General features: G+C 47.0%; 1 protein-coding gene across 3 annotated transcripts; it reads left to right on the forward strand.

The window, feature by feature from the left end:
* The first annotated feature begins 257 nt into the window (after nt 1-257).
* DRC7 (dynein regulatory complex subunit 7) lies at nt 258-22,448 on the forward strand. Of its 3 annotated transcripts, none has more exons than XM_053399237.1 (18): nt 258-291; nt 2,908-3,086; nt 4,452-4,626; nt 7,062-7,187; nt 8,111-8,305; nt 10,540-10,698; nt 11,332-11,550; nt 12,434-12,562; nt 13,291-13,363; nt 14,625-14,753; nt 15,183-15,311; nt 16,910-17,136; nt 17,544-17,759; nt 19,364-19,474; nt 19,948-20,058; nt 20,897-21,091; nt 21,414-21,553; nt 21,850-22,448. In XM_053399237.1, the coding sequence occupies exons 2-18, from the start codon at nt 2,947-2,949 to the stop codon at nt 21,941-21,943; spliced, it is 2,568 nt and encodes an 855-aa protein (XP_053255212.1). In that variant the 5' UTR covers nt 258-291; nt 2,908-2,946; the 3' UTR covers nt 21,944-22,448. The 3 variants fall into 3 exon arrangements, with proteins under 3 accessions (XP_053255212.1, XP_053255210.1, XP_053255211.1); XM_053399235.1 differs by lacking the exon at nt 258-291 and adding an exon at nt 302-399; XM_053399236.1 differs by lacking the exon at nt 258-291 and adding an exon at nt 1,681-1,835.
* Nucleotides 22,449-22,854: the final 406 nt, after the last annotated feature.

The raw sequence follows: 22,854 nt of genomic DNA on the forward strand, positions 1-22,854 counted from the left end.
CCAATAAATTAATTACGCACTGGGGAAGCTGCACCAGCTGGGTTTCTGCCTGTTAGATTTTGCATTCTTCCAGAACTGAAAAACATGGTTCCCACCGGAAGCTAAATTGTTGGGGTGACATTGCCCGTCGCAAATGTGCTGTTTCTTTGCAAACTTGGGAAGAGAAGACAACTCGGCACGTTTCTGGACGAGGAAATGGACACAGACGACTACAACTCCCAGAAACCTCAGCTTCCAAGGAGGTGGTTGCCATGGAGACAGAAATCAACAGACCCAGGAGAACCTGGCGAGGTGAGTAAGTGGGAAGGGCGACCGGTCTGTGCGGCTGCTGCGTGTGCAGCTTCAGAAAGGGAAGAGAAAGTGCGCACAAAAGCTCATCTACACAAACAGGACGTCTTGGTAGATATTCTATCCCTGGCTTAGCTCCCCAAAGAGGCCGGGGTGTGTGTGCGTGAAGGGGGGGAATGTTAGCTTGAATTCTGTGCGTAATGCGCACTTTAAACCTCCTCTCCTGGGCTCCCCTTCAACTGCTTTGCCAGTGTCATTTACATTTGGCAGCCAGGGCAAAGCACCAAAGCAGTGGAGCAGATCGTTTAATGGCTGTTCAGTGGATAGAACAGATAACTGACTTGAAATGAAACCACTTCCGATCTTAACCACCTGGCCAGCAGTATTTCGTTCGGCCAAGATTGTGCCATTGTTTCTAACTCAGCTGCTCACAGCCCCTGGGTTTACCCTGCAAAGGTAAATCATCTGAAATAAAAATGAGGTGAAATAAAGTTAAATGGGGCAGGTTTCAAAATGCTGAGTGTTCAGCTGGGATCTAGGTTTGTATGATGGAGAGGAGGTTCAAGCAGGACGCAGTCATGAAATCAGAAACCATTATGTGACATTGTGGATGAACTGCCTCTGTGTGTGTGTGTGTGTGTGTGTGTGTGAGAGAGAGAGAGAGAGAGAGAGAGAGAGCACTACATTACCACTTCTTGGTCAGATGATGGTTGTGTGTGCACAAAGCATTTTCCTTTGCCTGTTACATACTTTTTATATTTTCTGGCAGTATTTAAACTTTGTTTGTTTGTTTAAATTCACTCTAATTTCTATTAAATTGTCAAACTTTTATATAATCAATGTTCATCAAGCAAATATCTTGCTGTTGGTTAACTTCTATTTTGTCAAGACCATGTTAATCAAGTAAATAAATTCTGCAGCCATTAAAATAAACACCACACATTGCCAGTTCTTTGGCTCAGTTCTGAGCAATACTAGATGTCCTCCACCTACCCACACAAAACATTTCAGGGGGCAATCCAGACGGCCTTCTGTCTTGGTAGGGCTTGGTTGAAGTAACGAACACTGACATGTCCTTGCATTTATCTGTATGCATAATTCTCATTCTTTCCCCCAAAACAAGTGGAAGTAAAGGGGATGTACAAGGTCCTATTGTCATTTGGTTATCTCTGCTGAGCACAAAAACAAAATCAGAGAGCAGTTTGCCTTGTCAGCCCTTCTCTTCTTTCTCTTCTGCTCATTACCCATTTTGTTTACATTCTTGGAATTGCCTCTCTAATAAGAATAAATTTTTTTGGATAATGGTGACAGGGGCAGGGGGATCAGCATTCACATAGTTCCAGGGCTGAAAAAGTGTCTTTTCAACTCAGTTTCTAATTTAGGGCTGAGGAATTTCCATTTCACAATCTGTCCAGGGATGTTTGGGGAAGGATATGGGGAACACCCCCCTTCTCCCCAATTGTAGGCCATGCATGATGGAGCCCCTCTGATCCTGGCCAGCTCATCAGTGCAATTCATGATGGTTTGAAACAATTAAATGGACCAAGGTAAAGCAGAAACTCCATTGACCTCTGCTGACAACCTTCTCATGTTGCACTGTAAAGATGTATGAAAGCAACCACAGCAGATGTTCATAAACGAATGCATTCTGTTCACAGTGCAATCATATGAAGTCTACTCAGAAGCAAGTCCCATTAATTTCAATTGGGTACATTCCTAGGTAAGCAGGTATAGGATTCCAGCAGATGTCACCAACCTTTTGGAGCACATTTGTGGACCAGAGAAATTGTTGTGGACCTCACACACACAAGCACACCCTGTAATATCTTCTATTGGCTACATCAGAATGCTTCTTTCCAGCCCAGTTTCAGCAGGAGTGTGTGCCAGAGGACCCAAAAAAGGCCTCTGTGGGAGTATGTGTGCCACAGCTCACTGGCGGAGGAACAGGGGTGCAGGGGGAGCGCACCGCCCCCGGCGGCACGATCTCGGTGGGGCGCCACACCCCCAAGATGTGCACCATGCCCCTGAGGGCGGCGCACCATTTACCCAGGACGCATGCCACGCCCCTGCAGGCAGCATGCCACACCCCAGGACTCGCACCAGCCATGCCCCTGCCTGCTCTCCACCCCACCCCCGCCAGAGCTTGAAGCTCCACCACTGCCACAGCTGCCACGTTGATGACCCCTGGTGCAGAACATGCTGAGCTAGATGAACCCATGACATAGCCCTGGGTAAAGAGAGCATTCATCAGGCCATGCCAGCCTGAAGCTCTGATGTCCTTCAGTGGGTCTTACACAGGACAAGTCTAATGGGCTGCACTCATTGGATGGAATCCAAACGAAGTTGGACTTGTCCAGACAAGTCAGCAAGACTTGTCTAAGGCTAAGTTAAGCCCTGTGGATTTCACTGCAGTGTTAACCCCATTGATCCTCAATTCAATAGGATTGACTTCTGACTAGACATGGTTAGGCTTGGACTCTAAAGCAGCACTAAGAACCTCTCGATCCAGCGTGTTGGCCTGCAGACATTTTGTATTAAGTGGCAGATAAATAGAAATAATATCGGTAATAATGCAAGAGGTAAATTATTTTTAAACACTTCCCTTCATTACTGCCCTAGGTCTTCTAAACGCCGACGTGTGCAGCCTCTAGGAGCAGGATGGAGAGCAGTGAGGGGAGCTACGTCTCATCAGGAGAGGAGGAGGAGGAAGAGCTCTCCTCCTTCCAGCTCAGCGATGAACTGCAGGATCTAGAGAAGCAGCTGTCCCACATCCAAGTCCATATTCCTGAAGTTGTATTGTAAGGCGGGTCTTAAAGTCCATCTCTGTGTGAACATGGAAACACCAGCTTCATCCACACCTTCCTGGCTTAGTCTTTGCTACAGAAACCCCAGCCCAAAGCAAAAGATTTTGCATTCTTCTAAAACAGATGGAGAGCCTGTGGTCCTCCAAATGTTGATAGACTCCAACTTCCACCATACCCAGGCATTTGGCTGGGGCTGATGGGAGTTGTAGTCCAGCAACATCTGGAGGGCACCAGGTTGGGTAGGACTGGAATATGTAGACAGTAACTGAGCTAGATGGTTCAATGGTCTGGCACAGTGTAATTCAGCTTCCTATGTTCTTAAAGCAGGAGAGGGGAACCTCTCACTATCTGGCCCTTAGGACTCACCCCAGGCCACACACCCTCTCCACCCACACCTCTCACCAGCCTTATTTCACATCCTCCTTGTGTGATTTTGCCTGGCTGGGATGTGTCCTTGTGGGTGAATGACTAAGGGACTTGGGAACAGTTGAGGGAACTGGCTGTGTTTAGCATGGAGGAGAGGAGACTAAGAGGTGATATGACAGCCACCTTCAATTATCTGAAGGGCTGCCACATGGAAGATGGAGCAAGCTTGTCTACTCCTGCTCCAGAGGCAGGGGGCTGAGCTGTGGATTCAAGTGGCGAGAAAGGAGATTCCAACAAAACGTTAGGAAGAATTTTCTGAGGGTAAGAGTTCAACAGCAGAATGGACTCTCTTGGAGGTTTGATGGCCATCTGTCAGGGATTCTTTAGCTATGGTTCCTGCATATCGGGGTTGGACTAGATGACCCTTGGAGGTCCTTCCAACTCTGCAGTTCTATGATTCTATGAACTCCAATGATGCCTCTTGCTTGCCTGATGAAAGGATGGAGAGGGGTGTGCCAGTGTGTGTGAAACTAGACTACTGTAGAAAGGAAAAATGTGCACTCTTGCTTCTGACCCCACCTGCCATTGGCCTGTGCCCACACACTCCCAAAGTTGCCCAGGAAGGAACATGGCCCATGAGCTGAAAAATGTTCCCTGCCTTTGTCCTAAAAGAAGGAGCTTGCTTGTACAGTGGTACCTCTGGTTACGAACTTAATTCGTTCTGGAGGCCTGTTCTTAACCTGAAACCATTCTTAACCTCAAGTACCAGTTTAGCTAATGGGGCCTCCTGCTGCCACTGCGCCGCTGGCGCACGATTTCTGTTCTCATCCTGAGGTAAAGTTCTTAACCCGAGGCACTACTTCTGGGTTAACGGAGTCTGTAATCCAAAGTGTTTGTATCCCAGGGTGTACCACTGTACTGAATGCTGCAAGGGTGCTACTAACCCATTGCTCTACAAATGGCCCATTTATCCACTTGTTCTTCTGCATACAGTGAATTTGACTGGAGTTCCGTTGACACCAGCAACCTACCCGAGTCCTACAAGACAAACTCTCCCAAGGAGCAAATGCTGTTGCAGGTGGCTGACAATTTTCACCGACAGTATGCGCATCTCTGCCCAGACCGCGAGCCTCTCTTCCTCCACCCTATAAACGAATGCCGTGTGGAAGTAAGTGGAAGGGCTGGGATTGGTCCAAGAGTTTTACTCAGCTTACAATTACAATTGCATGGACAGAGTTTTGCATGAGGTGAGGCTCACCATGCCTTAGCTAGCAAGCTCTTTTCAGAACCAGGCTCAGACTCTACAATATATATAGAGAAAATCAAGGAGCCCCTCTGAGCATGTGCAGTGCCCTTCACTTACCACATACTTCACTGAGTGGCCTTCCAGATCTGGGAAAAGGTTACTTTGCATTGTTTCTGCCTACATCCTCCCTGTGTAGAAAATAAAACTCTGTTTAGACATTTTGAGTTCTCACAAGGAGTCCTGGGAAATGCAGTGTAGTGAGTTTCCCAAGCACCTGCCTTCACTGATTACAGTACTCCAGGAAGAATGACTCATAAGCCAGTTTAATACTGTAATGGAGATATGCACATATTTGTGCTATACCTAGGGCTGGTGCCAGGCAAATTTGCACCCTAGGCAAGGCTAACTACTCGCACACAGGCTCAAAGATTGCTAACTTCAATTTTCAGAAACATATGTCTTGTATAAAAAATGAAAAGGACATAACTTGAAACTGCTAAATTTATTTTAAATTGCAAGAATAAGTAAAACAACAATCTTTGATTGTCTTTCTAAAATACAAAAAAAAAATGTAGCAGGCAAATCATTTTGAATAATCCTGTAGATTGTGGTGTTAAAATTTAAGGCTCTTAAAAGTCTCAGTTTCAGGCACATCAAAATCTCACTTTATGTGCCTTTTCATATCCAAATTTTGTCACCAATTCCTTCAGGTTGAGTGCTGATACTTGGGCATGTTCATTTGATATACAGGTGACTCCCCACTTCTGTGGGGGCTACATTCCGAGCCCCCCCCACACACATAAGCGAAATCGTATAAAGTGGGGAGCACCCTCTATACACCCTTTAAACGCCCTCTTCCACTCTCTCTTCAATCCATACCAAAAATACTGTGTCCAAAAATATCCACAACTAGAATTGAAGCCCTGGAGCTGGCAAAATGCTGGAAGACATACAGGTAGGCTGCTACTACTGCTGTGCTACCCCCCCCACCAGCTGTTAGGCAGGGAGGCTAGGCAGCATAAACAAAGCCCTGCTGCATCTCTTTGGGGCTTCCTCTGCCCCCAGTGGCATCCTCTTCAGCCTCCGTGGAGGGTCTCCTTGCAAGCCACAAGGACTCTCCAGCTCCCTCCTACCATTTCCAGGTTTGAATTGAAGTATTTCATTGTTTTCCGGCGCTGCGCATATATGCAGTCGCGCGCGAGTCAGTTGCACGTAAGTGGGGGAACATCAGTAGCTGCTAAGTCAACTAGTTCCTTTTGCAGCCTTGTTGAGCGTATGTAAGTTTTTCATAAATTTCAGCTTTGAGAAATTGTGTTCACCACTCGCCACTGACAGTGGAAATATGAGAAGGATCCTTACAGAAACAGAAAATAAAGGCACATTATCCAGGAGTTTTTGTACTTGTAGCGGCATAGACTTTGGAAGTCTTTGAGCTACTGCTATAAGTTCACACCATCAATATGTTTTGTTTCCACTGTGCATCAGTGATTTTTCCAATTTCTTGCAGGCCTTTAGTACATCTTCAGTAGATGTTTTGTTGATAGTGTATATATCATACAGGAAGCCAAACAGGGAATTGTGTTGTAGCAGTTGGAATCTCTCTTCAACAGATTGTATAGCCATGATCTAAGATAGCATAGTAGAAACCTACTTTGGATTTCTACTTTGAATTTCAGCCATAGCTCACTAGAATAATGAATACATTTTCTAAATTAAATTAAGATGTGATAGTAAGATTTAAAATTAAATGAATTTTCACTTTTTATGTGTGTGTGTGTGTGTGTGTGTGTGAGAGAGAGAGAGAGAGAGAGAGAGAGAAAGAATAAAGTTCTGTGCAATACATAGTGCAACAGTTGCACTAGCAGAAACTTGTGCATAATCTGCATATCATTTGCACAAACGGCGCAAATCCCAAACAGCAGTTGTTGAGTATATGTTTGCTTTGCCAGATGGTCATTTGGAAATTATTGATCCAAATGGGGAATTCCTCAAATTAGTCTCCCCCCCCCTTTTTTTTTTTTTTTGCTTTTAAATGATTGATTTATGTATTTATTATTTAAAGGGCTTAATTGTTTTGCAGAGTGTGTTGTTTGTCATACCAACCACAAATGAAAAGAATATATTTTACTGAAATCAACATGCTTAAGACTAGAATATAGAAACATTTTTTTAAGTGAAAGCTGTGATTTTCACATGTGCAAAAGCAGCCACGCAGCTGTGCTTCCAGGGCCATAAGTAGCCCTCCGCGGGGAGCGGGGTTTGAATGTATTGCTCTCTGCTGAAGCCCAGACTCCTTCCTTGTGATCAACTTTTCTCCTTCCCTGATACATCCACAAACCGGTGCTATTTTCTTGCAGAAATTTGTGAGCACCACTGTGCGCCCAACTCTGCTTCCTTACTCAGAGTTGTACAACTGGGATGGCTGTGCCCACTTTGTGGCAGACTATCTCACCATGGAGCCCCTTCCGTCTCCTATTGCTCCGGTAAGAAACAGGGCCTTTTTGCATTATTTTCTTCGCTCAGATTCTTTTAGGCCATGTTAGCCAACAACACTAGGGTGTATGGGTTCTTCTGGGGCATTTCTCAAGGTCAGAGCAATGCAAAGGACAATTCCGGGTGCTGGTTTTGACTTGAGATCAAGTTAGACAGGATGCTAAGCATGTCATTAACAACCACACCTGCTTCTTCTGGAAAATTAATAGCAGGTATGGTGTGGGTGGGTGATTTTCACCAAGGCTGCAAAAAGAAGGAATGTTTAATCCTTTCCTCCAATGCTACAACCCCCTGCCTGCTTATATTAGCCCCAGGTAGCAGGAGGAATGGAGGAATCTGTCAGTTTCTCTCTGTTTCTCATTTCATTTTCTCATGAAAATTCACCAGCATTTTAGCATGAATTTATCCCCATGAACACATTTCATATGCAGTTTTGCTTCACATGCTCACTTTTGCAAAGCAACATCTCCTGATAGAATGGGTTTCTGTATGTTATTTTCATGAATCAATGCATTGTTATACGTACTTTCCCCCTCATATATTGCATTTTTTGGTGGTCACTGTAGGATTGGCAAGCTGCATTCAAAAATTTGAAGAAGAGAGTTTCAAATGATATCTATGTTTCGGTTCTCACTTTGTTTCAGAAAGTGTGAATTTGACAAATTCAGCTTTAAATGTGAACCAAAAGACACTCCCTCCATTCCTGTTCAGTATAAGGCAGCTTCCAACATCAACTTGTTGCTTGTAACCTGCCCATCTGACTGGGATGCCCCAGCTACTCTGGGCAGCTTCCAACAGAATATAAAAGAACACATAACACATCCTGTGTCCCTAACCCTTTCTATGACTATTTGGGCTGCAAGAATAATGCAGGGCACTATTCCATTGAAAACATGGTCTTTTGTCAACACAGCCCAGTTACCTGTACTCCCCGACTACGATCCTGCGCTACCAGCGGGGGAACTGCTTTGACTTCAGCATCCTGCTGTGCTCGCTGCTGATTGGTGCAGGTTATGATGCCTACTGTGTCAATGGCTATGCCACCCGGGAAATATGCATGATGGATGAGTCCAGGGAAGTGTGCCCACTCTTGAAGAAACCAGAAGAGGTGAGAGCTGTGGGTGTTTTCAGAGCTGAGCAGTGTGTGAGGGGCTTTAATTAGGACCAGGGGGTGGGATTTGAAGGGCAAAACATCAGTTGACTCCTTGGCCCTGGCTCAAGAAAGCTTTGCTAACTCTGTTCTGCTGATACTCTCCTAGCAGATGGCAACAGGAGCCGCTAGGAGGCAGCAGAGGCATAATTTTAATGGGCATCAGAAATATTTTTTCTCTCTCTCTCTTGTATATGTTGATTACTTCTCTATATTTCTTTTTTCAAATATATAAATTTTATTTAATCATCCATATACATCCCTGTATTTCAACTGCATATTCTTAGACATATCTAAGGTATCATGCCGCATTTATATGCTTATATAGAAACATATAATTTGCACTTGGTCTTTAATATATACCATGCATAAATACCACGTGCTACTTACACATTTCATCAGTATGTTTGCTATACTATGAAATGCCTAAGATCCTATTTGAAAAGGTATAAATGCTGAATATTGTGTATTATATATGTAAAGACTACATGCATGCATGTTATGTATTATCTGTGGCATAATTAAGAAAGATCAATAAATAAACAAATGAATAGTGTATCAATGTTCATGTAAGAGCACACAAAATCATACTCATCTTGTAATAACATAAAGTCTACCCCAATCCCACAAAGTTTAGACTCATTTTTTTATATTGGTGTCTTGCCAAATGCAAGGGGGTTCTTTTAATGAGATTCAGAAGCAATACAAACACAAGTGAGTGAGAAGATTAAATATTTTATTCTAAACAGCAAGCAATATATACATTACCAAGCAAGCACTTCGATCTGCCACTGGGAAGCCCTCAAGAAGTGGCGAGGTGACCCCCAGGTAACCTCAGGTTGCACAAACCTGCAATCGATCAATCCATGCATGAGCTTCTCAGAACTATGCCCCCAAACCATCCGATTTATAGATAGCTAACTTGTTAGCCTACATGCATTGCCTGACTAGCTAGCGCACATTATTAATTGTCTATCCTCCTCTTCCAATACCACTCATTCCTCCAAACAATGTCTAAGAGAATGTACCCTGCATTATCACTGGCCTAAGAAGGTCAGAATGTACCCTGCGCTATCACTTCCTTCCAACAAATTAAAGGCTGTTCTCAGCCATCAAAGAACAGAACCAAGAGATAAAGAGGGGAAGTAAACAGAGGCAGGAAGAAATGACCATGTCAGATCACTAAGTTCCTCGAAATACAAATATCTCCCGGAAAAGATTGCCCCTACAATCGGTCCAATGGCTGGAGCAATTCTGGGAGCTTCTGTGGGCGAGGACCCTTCTCCTTGTGGAGTGGAAGGGGTTTCATTTCTCCAGAGGTGGGTTGGCCACCCCTTCCCCCAATGTTTTAGTCCCATAGGTTCCTACATCAGCTGATGGGAAGGACTTTTCATCTTGGGATTCTAAGCATCTGCTTGCTTCTTCTGCTTCCCTTTTAAACATACCTCTGCCTTTCCTCCAAAGAACTCATGGCAACATACATGGTCCTTCCTTCCCATTGGGCTCCCAGCAGCCCTGCAAGGTAGGTGAGGCTGAACAATTCTGGCAGGGTTGCCCAGGTGAGCAAAGATTTAAACCCAGATCTCTCCAGACTAAGTCGAACGTTCCCTTTCCAGTACACCACATTGGCTTATACAGCAAGATATTTGCTCATAGTATGGCAAGTCCCATTCCTATCCACCCCCACTTCTGGCTCATTCATGAACTGTAATAAGCCCACACTCTTCACACTGCCAGAGGCTGCCAAATAAACACACACAACCTTGCCCAACTGCATACAGGCACCCTCTGCTTAATGGCAGTTCATTTAATCTGAAGGTAGACAGAATGTGATTGTAATATTCTGGCAGATGAAAGGCAGTGTAAATGAATGAATGATGTAGCAGCTCAGTGGAGGCTGCTGTGATTGGGACGGGTAGGAGGGAAGGCAAGGGAGTCCAACAGTAGGTAGTGCCAGAGCCAATGATAGAGACAACTAATTCTGGTCTTGTCCCCATCCTCCTCCCTGCTGAGATCTATAAGGGCAACACAGACTGAGGAGGAGGAAGTGCTTTCATCAGAACTCAATGCAATAAGAAGGCAAGGAGTGTGGGGCTGGCCAGGAGGAGGGTCAGCACGGAGGGTCAGCACCCTACTTAACTGAAAGGACTTGCCTCCACTGGAACAGCTTCCTTTTTGATTTATGACTACAGGTCGCAGTAGAGGCTACAAAACAGAAGCCCAAGAAGTACGCCATCAAGCCCCCCCGGGATTTAAGCAGCAAATTTGAGCTGCGCCAGGAAGCCAAGCAGGAGGCCATTGTGCAGGCTGCTCTGGAGAAGAAGCGGAAGGAGGAAGAGGAAAGGAGACTGGTGAGCAAGGCTTGCAGAATTCTGTCTTGATGCAGGCACACAGCCTGGATGCGGAGAAGGACACCCACTCACCCCCTGGGAAGAATCCTGGGAGCTGAAATATTGTTCCCCCCAAATGTTTTCATTTGTGCAAAAACCACTCTGCACACACACACACACACACACACACACACACGTTTGTGCATTCATTAGGGTTGCCCTTCACTTGATCTTACTCAAAATTGCCTTCAGTGACATAATCCTCATTTAGCGACAGCATGGTTTGTCTGAGCATCTGACCTCAGCCCAGCTAACTAACCATGGTTAGTTTTCTGACAACAAACCATGATGTGAAGCCATGGTTTTTTTTGCCAACTTACGAACCATGACTAAGTTTACCCAACAGCCCAACAGCCTTGTTCAGCTGTGATGATTTCTTTGGCCACCTCAAACATTCATCAGACTGCCGTGGCACAAAGCAAGAACAGCTAGAAAACAAACCAGGTTTTGGAGAAACAAACAATGGTTTGTTTTTTCATCTCTTGAACAAACCATGATTAAAGTAAACCATGGCTCAGTGATGTACACAAAGGGGAAGAACAATTGCTTTTAGTTGTATTATAGTCATTGCTCTTCTTTGTTTCTGTGTGACAGGAAGCTGAGAAGCCCCCGCCAGACAATCTGTATGGTCTCCGGGTCCATGCCTGGGTTCTGGTTCTTTCAGGCAAGCGTGAAGTGCCAGAGAGTTTCTTTATTGACCCTTTTACAGGGAAAAGCTACAGTACCACAGACGATTACTTCCTTGGTATTGAGAGTGTCTGGAACCACCGGAATTACTGGGTCAATATGCAGGACTGTTGGAATGCCTGTAGGGTAAGCCAACAAAATGACTGGCTGGGTCTGAGTGTGGAACAATTAATTGCCTTCTGGCTAGAGGGGAAATGTTTCTCTTCACCAGATCTAGCCTGAGTAATACCCTCTAGTTGTTGTTAGACTACAACTCCCATCAGGCTCAGCCCACACGAGTGATGGCCAAGGATGATGGGAGTTGTAGTCCAATAGCATCTAGATTTGTAGTGGTTGGCTATGTAAGCTTGGCGCCACTGGCAAATGGGAGCTATTAAGCAGTCTAGGAGTGTTGAGAAGTGGGATGGGGAACCCTGCAGGCCCTCCAGATGTTGTTGGACTCCAACTCCCAACAGCCACAGCCAGCAGACCAATGGTTGGAGATGATGGGATTTGCAGCTCCTGGAGCCCTCCTTGGATCCATCACAAGGCACATGCCTCTCCAACTTAGTCCTGCCTTCGGCACACTCTTCCCATTCTAAATCAGGGATGGCCAAAACGTGAACATCGCCAAATGCAATTTGACCATGACACACGGGTGGCTGCCCTCTCTTTCCACCCTGGAAAAACAGAAGGGGCGTTCACACATTACATTCAATGATTGTACAGTCCATTGAGCTGCACCCCCCTACAGTGATTCGTTCAACAAGTGTTCAGTCTGCGTAACTGTGAGCATTATAGCGGAGCTGCCCAAATCAGAATGCGTCCATGCATAGAGACAGCTTATTATACCTGTCCTTGGTGCAATGTGTGAAGGAGCCTCTAGGGAAGGAAAGGGACAGAGGTGGGAAAGAGCAAATGGAGGACAGGGTGGGGGCACAGCGGCAGCATCTCCGAATGATCTGGACTCAGAGCATCCCTTGCAAAGTTCCTGAGATCTGATTCCTTTGGCAACTGATTGTTTTTCCAGGATCTCCAGTTTGACCTCGGGGACCCCGTGCGGTGGGAATTCATGTTGCTCGGCACCGACAAGCCCCTCCTGTCACTGCCAGAAATGGAGGAGGAAGAGGACCTTGCGGAGGACGAGGTGGATGACATGGTGAGCCATCCCGCCTTCTTCCTTGCAGTGCCAGAGGATTCTGTGCTGTGCACTAGCTCTTCCTGAGGATGGACTCATGCCTTCCAGCAGCTTCCCCAACCTGGTACTCTCCATATGTTTTGGACTACAAAGACCCTCAGCTCCAGTTAGCATGACTGTGCTGACTGGGGCTAATGGGAGCTGTAGTCTATTGACATGATGTCACCTATTTACATAGGATCAGAAGTCACCTGAGCAGCAAAAGATCCTAAGAATGCCCTCAACCCCCCAATCCTTTCTCCTACCTCAGAGCAGGCTTGGTGAGTTCATTGTCCCCATGACATGCACCCAGCTTATCATTGAACTTTCATCGTCCCAGTTTTTAAGAGCTGACACTCCTGGCCTGACCAGAAGTAAATGCGGTGGTGGGTGGGACCCAAAGTGATGTTACATAGCTGTGGTTGATCCCAGGAAATGTTCTTGCCTTCCTTCTTGGACCAGACAGCAGGTGGGTGGCAAAGGGGAAAGAAGAGAACCTGAAAGATTGTTTGGTGTTCAGCAGCAGAGGATCAAATAGAGCAATGCAGGAGATCAGGAAGAGGCTGGCTGACTCAGTGGCAAGTCAAGACAGTGATTCCTTGCCATATGGAAAGTAGATGGGGTTTGCCCAGATGAATATGGGGGCAGGTGTTTTGGGCAGAGCAGGATTCAGCCTCCTAACAGCTTCTTCTCCTGGGTCTTCTTGATAGATGAAGGAAGAGGAAGCTAAGGGCTTTGACATGCCTGCATCTTGGGTGGAGCAGATCCAGATATCTCCAAGAGGTATTCTTCTCCCCACCATCACCACCTTGAGTGTGTTGTGAGTGCCCAGAATGTAGATCAGAAGCCACTGATGCAACTCCTCGGTGCTTCAGGGATTGCTTCTGGAGAATTTAAGAGCAAGGCCATTTAAAATGGAGGCTCCCTTGTCCTCTTCCTCCTTTCTGTTCCTCCTGGGGTTGAGAGAGCTTGGGAGAAGACAAAGGTCAATGTCAATAATGTTTTTAAACAGAGGTTGGATGGCCACCTGTCAGGAATTCTTTAGTTGTGATTCCTTCATTGCAAGGGGTTAGACTAGAGGATCTTGGGTTTCCTTTCAGCTCTATGATTCTGTAGGTTGTGCTGGCCTCGGTGACCAGTTGGGAGCTCAGTTGGGAAGGAAAAAGAGCAGGACCAGTTGGGAAGGAAAAAGAGCAGGAGGATCAGTTGGGGATCAGGAAGCAACAAAGGATGAAAGGACTATAGAAGGCTCAGACCAGGCAGAGTACAGCAGGCACTTCAGGCAGCAGATGAAGGGGTCGAGGAGCAGCAGCAAATCATTGGAGGATGAAGCTGTGTATATCCATGGCCTGACACCCCTCCCCCCCCCAAAGACAGCTGCTTGCACTGTAGTCAGGTGCAGCTGCCTGTCCATTTGGCTTCTGTACATGGAATGGGAGGGCCGCCACCTTTGCTTCAGGCAGCAGAATGTCTTGGGCTGGCCCTGTGAGGGGGCTGTGAGGAGCCACAGCAATGTCTAGGCTAGTCTCTGGTGAGCAAGTGAAGATGTGAAATCCAAGGAAGTTGATCAGCTGACTGTTGAGGCCTGCGTAGCACCTTGCATGGAATGTTAGAATTATAGAATTGCAGAGTTGGAAGGGACCTCAAGGGAACCTGTAATGCAGGCAGAACTAAAAGACTTCAGAACTTTAACACCAGCTCTTGGACCACCTACAGATAGCGTATTCCAGCGAGAAGTTTAAATGGGGATTTGTTTATTTATTTAGAGCATTTGTGCCTCACTTTTCAGCCCAAAAAGGCTCCCAGAGTGGTTTACAGGCCGTCAGTTAAAACTAGACAGTCCCTACCCCTTTAGGCTTACAATCTAAACGACATCCAAGGAGAAAGTGAGAGAAGGTGGGGTGGGGGAGAGAGAGAGAAACTCAGGTGCCAGTTCTTAAATACTGTACCGGTTCTTATCATGACTGGTTTGCAGAGCATTTTGTATCATTAAAATGCATGCTCCATGGCCAATGGTCATCTTTGTTTGTCTTCTTGCTCCTAGAATTCGAGACACGTTGTCCCCAAGGCAAGAAGGTGATTCAGTACAAGAACGCCAAGCTGGAGAAATGGGCGCCATATCTGAATAGCAACGGACTGGTCACCCGCCTCACCCTCTTTGAAGATCCAGACCGTGAGCCAGCTCTCTGGGGTTCTGGACAGGGGTCTCTCCCAAGCCCACCTAGAGACGCTGCTAGCGATTGCACCTGCTGGGGAACATCTCCATGTAAAGCAGATGCTCTACCTACTGAGCCACTATCTCGGCATTGCTGAAAGTTGCCCAAGTTTATGGGGCTGATAGGAATTGCAGCCCAACACCTCCTGGAGGGCATCATGCTGGGGAAAGCTGTTTTGCACAACGTAATCATTTACACCAATCTTTCATTGGGTTCTCATTTACTGTAGTCAAGGTCTGATTGCTCCCAACACCCTTCTAGCCAAGTCCACAAATGAGTGGAGGGGTTCATTTATTATATCCTGCCTTTCTCAAGCACCAAAACACCCAGGGCCACCCCCATGTGTAAGCCGCCATTGCCATGGATTGTTCTCTTCTCCTCCTAAGGCACCAAAGTGCTGGAAGTGAAGGAATGGTACAAGAACCGGGAAGACGTGTTGGATACAAGAGAGCTGAATAAGCAAACGGAAGTGACGAAGGAGTTCTTCATGCCTGGGCATGTGCAAGGCCTCAAAGGTGTGTGTTTCTGTATTGTAATTTTATATTGTGAACTGCCCTGAGATCTACGGGTATAGGGCGCCATACAAATTTGAATGATAACAATAACAATGGTAGCCAAGCCTTTTCTCAATGTCCTGGTTCAGGCACTGAAGACTGGGGCTGTTTCTCCAGCAGTGTCTCATTCCTGGGTCTCAGCTTCCTTGGTTCTCTGCCAGGCCCTGATCCAGACAGGCACTTTCACAACCTTCTCCGTCCTCTGAGTAGACTCATACATGGCTGGCAAGGCTCTCTTCACCAGCAGATCCAAAGCGCCTGCCTAGGGTCGCAGCTTCTCTGCTTGTGTGGCCCTGCAAGCATTACAATTCATGGAGGAGAAGGCTACCAATTGCTACTGGCAACAATTGCTATGCTCTGCTCCACAGCTGGAGGCAGCAATGTTGTTGAATACCAGTTGCTGAGAATCACAGGAGTGCAGAGGGCTCTTGTATTAGAATACTGCTTGTGGGCTTCCCATTGGGGCATCTGGTTGGCCACGGTGAGAACAGGATGCAGGACTAGGTTGGCCTGATCCAGTGGGATCTGTTGATGTTCTTACTGGCCACAGATCTATGCCTCCTGAGTGGTTGTGCAGCTGTGCCAGTGGAGGGGCCCTTTTGCCCCATCCAAAACTCTCTCAACTTGCTTTCTGTTAAAGTATGTATGCTTCAGCCCGCCAATTGCAATAATCATGAATGTGTTTGCCAGTTAAGATATGCCCCAGAGGCTCCGATCTGGTTACCCATCAGTAGCCCTGGGGAGTTACTGAGATGGGGCATTTGCAGTGGAACTATAATAATAATAATAATAATTTATTATTTATACCCCGCCCATCTGGCGGCTTCCAACAAAAGATTAAAATACAATAGTCCTTCCCATATTAAAAGCTTCCCTAAACAGGGCTGCCTTCAGATGTCTTCTAAAAGTCTGGTAGTTGTTTTTTCCTTTGACATCTGGTGGGAGGGTGTTCCACAGGGCGGGCGCCACTACCGAGAAGGTCCTCCATCCCCAGATGTGTTTTGCTGGTGCCTTCTCTCTGCTATCCTTTAGGCTGTAGGAGAAAAGCATCCCATCCTTTAATCAGATCATCTGTTGCTTCTCAATTGGGCTCTTAATTGCAGGTTTTATTATGCATAGAATTGTAGAGTTGGTAAGGAACCCAAGGACCATCTTGTCCAACCACCAACAATTCAGGAATCACAGCTCAAGAACCCCTGACAGATGGCGATCCAACCTCTGTTTAGAATTCTCCAATGAAGGAAGAGTCCACCACCTTCCAAGGTTCCACTGTGGAATGGCTTATATTGTCAGAAAATTCTTACTAATGTTTAATCGGGATCTCATTTCTTTAAACTTGAGTTCATTGGTTTGGGACCTCTCCTCTAGAGCTGGAGCAGGAAGAGACAAGCTTGCTCCATCTTCCATCCGACAGTCCTATGAATGTGGCCATCATATCACCTCTCACCTTGCTATCTTGTATTTTGCAGGATATAAATGTAACACATCAAATAAATAAAAATAACACACCTTCTTTACCTGGCAATTCACCCTATTGGGCTTCTGTTTTGGGTTTCTAGCGCACGACTACTTGACGATGGACCCCGAGACAGATCGCACCATGGAGTTTTATAGCGAGACGCGGGTAGACGGCCTTCAGAAACGGGTTGAAACTCCCAATGAAATGGAGGAGTATTTTGAAGGGCGGTCGGATTTCCTGTATTACCGGCATGCTGAGTTTGGCAAAAGAATAAAGAAACCAGGCAACGCTGCGGCCATCACTGAAAGCAATGCCCGACCTATACTGGTAAGTGGAGCACAGGGGCTCCGAGTACAGCTGGGGTAGCACGTTGCCCCCAAGAAACAGAGCTGCAGATCAGGAAGCCCTTGATTGGCTCTGGTGCCACCTACTGTTGGCCTCCTTGCCTTCTTCCCTAACAGTCCCAGTGGGCACCAGCCACCACTACACACAGGTTAGCCCTCCCAACTCTTTGCCATTGCTCCCAGCATCCACTGACTCACTCTGTCTAATGCTAGAGCCAGCTCAGTGTGTGGCATAACATCGCCAACTGCTGCTGTGCCAAAAACTTGAATCTCCTCCTCTCCCTCGCTCTCTCTCTCCCCCTCCACCCACCCACTCCCTCCTGTTAACTTGGTGGCTAGGAGTTTGATCCCGGCTGACACCCCCTTTTTCTCTCCACACGCTCTTCCCAGAAAATCACTGAGCGGTTCCACAGGAACCCACAAAAACCAGCTGACGAAGATGTGGCAGAGCGCATCTTTTCGATAGTGGAGGAGAAGATCTTCTTGACCTACCACTGCAAGGAGAACTACATCACCCCCTCGAAGAGGGACTTCAACAAGCGGGCAGACGTGGACAGCATGGGGAACAAGATCATCATGACCCCTGAGATGTGCATCAGCTACCAGGTAAAAAATAGATGGAGAGATCTGCATGTTGCAGAGAGCAACTGGAGGAGCAGCTGAGATGGGGCAGAGAACTTAATGGGTCATGGCTGGCAAGGAAGCCACTGGCAACAAACCTCAAGGCCTGGTCTTGTTTTTGTCATAGATTTAACTTCAGTGTGTGCATTTGGGGACATGCATTTTAACAGATTTCTTTTTTAAAAAACATGGCAACTAATTAGCTGAGTAAGAGCCACGTGGACTACTACTCACCATACCTAACAGCAGGGCTGGCCTTGGTCCTCACATACTTCTTCCTCCCCTTCCCTTAATGCACTGTGATTCCCTCCCTCTTTCCTCATACGAGGCAATCCATGGTTTGTCGTTGCATTCAAATAAGGGAAACAATGGTTTGTGATCATTATTATGATTACTTTGATTTCTTACCCCTTGGGCAGGTTTCAACCATTTAAAATGCAATATTAACAACAGTTCAAAACAAGTGACAGTCACAGGAATAGAGTGAGTCCTGAAAATAGGTCGCCCTTAACATCAGGATTGGAAATCATGGTTGGGTCGTGGTTTGCAATTGATAGTTTGTCAGCTTGGGATGTGTGTGTAGCAATCTCAGGTTTCTCTCAAAACAGGAAGCAGAGGAAGAGAGAAGAAATCAGCGTGTGAGGGGAGGTGTGAGCTTGAGGCTCCTGGCAAGTTTATGCTCTTAGTGCCCAGCTGTGGTTTGGTGGTGTATCTCAGTGGTGTATCTCAGCTGAACTCGTGTGCTGTAGCAGATTGCCTGTTGAATGGCTGCCGGCTGGGCTATGAAATCCCAGGTGGGTTATGAAGCCCTACAAGTGAGCTTGGGCCAGCCAACCATTTCTCAGCCCATCCTGCCTTACAGGGTTGTTGTGGGGAGAAAATGAAGGTGACCCTCCGCCCCCCACAGCTACTGCAGCTTCTTGAAGGAAGGGCACTATGGAAAACTAAGTAGTAATAGGAGTATATTTTAATGCTGCCACTGGCTGACCATTTTTTGTATGGTTATCGATGACTAACTTTTATGTTAACTATAAGCTCGTTAGCATCCTGTTCTTACAGTGGCGAACCAGAGGGAACCAAAGGGAAGCCTGCAAAGAGTTCCTGAGTGCAACAGCACCCTCTTTACTTGTGAGTCTCACAACTGGTATTCTGAGGCATACTGCCTCCGACAGTGGAGGGAGAACATAGACATCATGACCAGTCACCAGGAAATTGTCTGATCCTCTTTCAAAACCAGTGAAGCTGCCTTTTTGAGGATCCTGGACATATGTGCGAGTTGATGTGCAATGCCTCAATGCCTCTAAGAGCGACCCTACACTGTTTTGAGGCGGCGGGGGGTTACAATCAAGTGGTCTATACATTTTATGAAAGAAATAACTCTGAAATTAGCTGTGATTCCCGCATTGCGGGGGCAGGGGGCCAGATGTTGCATTGGGTCTCTTCCAGCACTGTGGTTCTGTGATTCTGTGTGCCATCTACACCTCTGAGAGTGACCCTCCCTTAAACCCAAGATGTCTTATGTGTTTCGGAAGGGCTGGCCATTCCTTCCCCTCCTCTTCCCCCTTCCTCACAGGCTCCTTTGCCTTTAGGCAGGGTCCACGGAGAAGGAAAAGAAGCTGTTCCACCTGTATGAAATGATGATGCACCTGATAGAGGACGAGAAGAAATCCCGGCACCTAGTGTGGGAGTCAGAGATGGAGGTAATGGGAAAGGAGTGGGAGGCGGGTCATAGCTTAATAGTGGCCAAAGGCTTTGTCTACAAGCAAAATAGCTTGCAAAGCAGATTTGGGAAAGACCCCTTCCTGAGGCCCTGCAGAGTTTGAGGAGGCAGAGTTGAGTTTTTAATGCATTGCATTCATTGCTCTACTCACCACTGGCATATGGCCCTCAAAATATTGCCTAGAAGGAAATGTGGCCCTCAGGATGAAAAAGACTCTCCCTTCCTCTATTCCAAAATATAATGTGTGCCATTAACTATCACATTTGCTAAACACAAAACCACCTACTCTCCTTTTTCAGATGTGGTGGATCTTTTGTGTGTGTGTGTGTTTTTTAAAGTTTTCTCAATCTTTCTAAGCTCCAGCAATCTCTCATGCACAGAGTGTGCTATGCACACTGGCCGAAGGGGTGTGTTGGCAACAAGGTTATTGCTAACATTTCTATCCCATCAAAGGTCCTGGATATTCTGAGGATTCGAGAGGAAGAAGAAGCAGCCAGCAAGTTGACCGTGTCTATTTATGATACCGAGAGGAATGAGAAGAGCAAAGAACAGCGAGAGGCAATGGTAGGTGATGAGGGTCATCTTTAAACTCAGGAATATTCATTCATTCTTTACATTTATATCCCACCTTCACTACAAGGAGCTCAAGGTGGTGTACAAAATTCTCCCCATTTTATTCTCACAACAACCCTGTTGTGGTAGGTTAGGCTGAGAGGCAGTGACTAGCTCAAGGTCACCCAATGAGCTTCATGGCCAAGAGACGATTTGAACTCTGGTCTCCCAGGTCCTGGTCTGGCATTCTTAACCACTGCATTCCCTCTTCCCAGGGAACCCTCCCTCTGCTAGTGGTGGGTGGGGCCAGAGGCCAAAGTGGGTGGAGCAATGGATGCCGCCGTGCTAGGCTCATTCCGGCCATGCAAAAGTAAAAGTTTTCTGCACACACAAACCCCTCCATCCAGGCAAGCAATTCTGACAGTTCCAGCTGGCCAAAGCACTCGAGGTGCTTGTGGAGCAGGGCTGGGTGGGGGGGAGTGTGGCTTGGGGAGCATCCAGGGGCCAGAAGGAGAGCTCTGAATGCTTGAATTCTGCCCCCAGGCCCCTGACATGGAACATACAAAAGGCCCCACTGAACCAGGTCCTGTTCTCAGGGTAGCTGTGAGAATCAAACTCATAAGAAAATAAAAGAGCTTCCTGGGTCAGGCCAGTGGGCCATCTACTCCAGCATCCTGTTCTCACAGTGGGAAACCAGCAAGCAGGATTCAAGCACAGAAGCCCTCTCCCCTCCTGTGGTTTCCAGCAACTGGTGTTCAGAAGCATTGCTGCCTCCAGCTGTGGAGACAGAGCCCAGCCGTGGCAGCAAGTGTAGTACCCACAGGCTTTCTCTTTTTATCCCCCCCTCCAGGAGCGCCAGCTGCAAGAGGAGCGCCAGCGGCAAGTGGAGCAGGATCTGGACTACCTGGCGCCTTTCCTGATCCAGATTGGTGGCATCGAGAAGATGACCAAGTGGCTGGCTTTGCGCCTGAAGGAGGACTGCCTCACCGATTTCAAGCACCGTCTCGTTGACAAGGCCAATCTCATCCAAGCGCGTTTCGAGAAGGTGCCTCCTCTTTCCTCCACCCTATGGCTTTCTTGGGGGGAGGGCCAAAGCATGATGAGCTTTTACTGCCTCTTTGGGGCAGAGAAATTCAACTCAGTTCACTTTTAAAGGCGAAGGTACGTAATCCACAATTTCCAAAACAACCGAACCAGCACAGCTGGTTATGGACCACACCTCAGCTTTTGTTCCAAATGGAATGACAGCCAGCTCCTTCTCCTCCAGACCTAAGCTGCCCAGTGCCTGACCCTTGCTAAGCCCTGGTCCAATGCCCCTCCTTCCCCTCTCTCCACAATCCTATCTCTGCCTCTTTCTCCCTGCCCAGGAAACCCAGGAGCTCCAGAAGAAGCAGCAATGGTACCAGCAGAACCAGCTCAACATGACCCTAGAGGATGAGGATGCCTACCTGACTTACTGCTCAGATGCCATGTTCCGCATACGCATCCTGGAGCTCCGCCTCAGCAGGTACAGCAAGCAAATTTTTATAAATGAGTTGTATGAACCTGCCCAATGGTTAAGGTCTACCTCAGAGTCCCTGCAGGTGTGCCTGCCTGCTAGCTCTATGCTGTTGGCAGGCACAAGGGTCGGGGGCTTTTCTGTGGTGGCTCCCAGGCCTGTAGAACTCCCTCCCTGAAGATGGGTGCATGGCTCTGATGCTGCAGGCTTTAAATCAGGCACAGCATCCCAAAGAGCATAAATGTCTGCAATGTAGAGGATATGCCTCTATTTTCCTCATCTTTTTCTTCTTCTTCCCTTCTCAGGCACAAAGAGAGAGCTCCGCTAAAATACATAGCGTTGGAAGAGAAACTATGCAAAGACCCTCGCCTGTCTGAACATCTCAGATTTTATATGTGACTTTGCTCCAAATTTGCACAACCGTAGCTGGGAATGACCCCTTGATACCTCTTGACGGCTTCCTTGATCTGCCAGTGCAAAGTATAATGACCAAAGAAGACTTTTGTTCTATATTGTTTACCATTGGCCTTCCTTTTCTTCCTCCTCCTCCTCTTCTTCCTCCTCTCACTCTCTCACTCTCACTCTATCCCTTTCTCCCTCTCTCCCCCCTCTCTCCCTCCCTCCCCAGAAAACACTGGGAGCTTCCAGCCATGCAAACACCCAGTGAATTTTTTTTTCTTTGGGTGTAACTACAGCTAGCAATTCTCAGTTTGGTCAGGTGAGCACAGCTGCCCCTCCACACCAATCACCGCTGACCACAGCTTACAGGCCCATGTCTGTCACAAAAGCCCACTAGTGGCAGTCTGGCTCTTCTTACATCTGTATTCATGTGAAGTGTCTTTAGGCTCCCTTCATGCCTGTTTCATTTGCCAAATGTGCTCCCAGTAAATGTCTTCCTCTGGCATCTTTTGTTCCGCATCATATAATTGTAGAGTTGGAAGGGGGCGCTGAGGGCCATCTAGTCCAGCCTCCTGCAATGCAGGAATCTAAAAGACCATACGGTACTATTGTTTAAAGGTTTCACAACTCTTCACTGAACCCCTAGCTGAGGGCTCAGGGTGCTGGTCTCAGCTCCACTTTGCAACCCTCAGGACCCATCTACGTATTGCAGTCCAGAAGACCTCATAGTGGTGAGCAGAAACTTCAGAGCAACAGGAATCTCCTCTCTGCCCTCCACATGCCTCCAACTCACACAGAAGAGATAAGTGAGAAAGTGGTCAGGGCCAATGACAAGAAGGCAATGCATGGGCATATTTGCATTGTGTCTAGGACAGTTGTAGGAATCTTGAGCAGCCTTGGGACCAGGTTGA

This window comes from Podarcis raffonei, chromosome 8, assembly GCF_027172205.1.
Source record: "Podarcis raffonei isolate rPodRaf1 chromosome 8, rPodRaf1.pri, whole genome shotgun sequence".
NCBI lineage: Eukaryota > Metazoa > Chordata > Lepidosauria > Squamata > Lacertidae > Podarcis > Podarcis raffonei.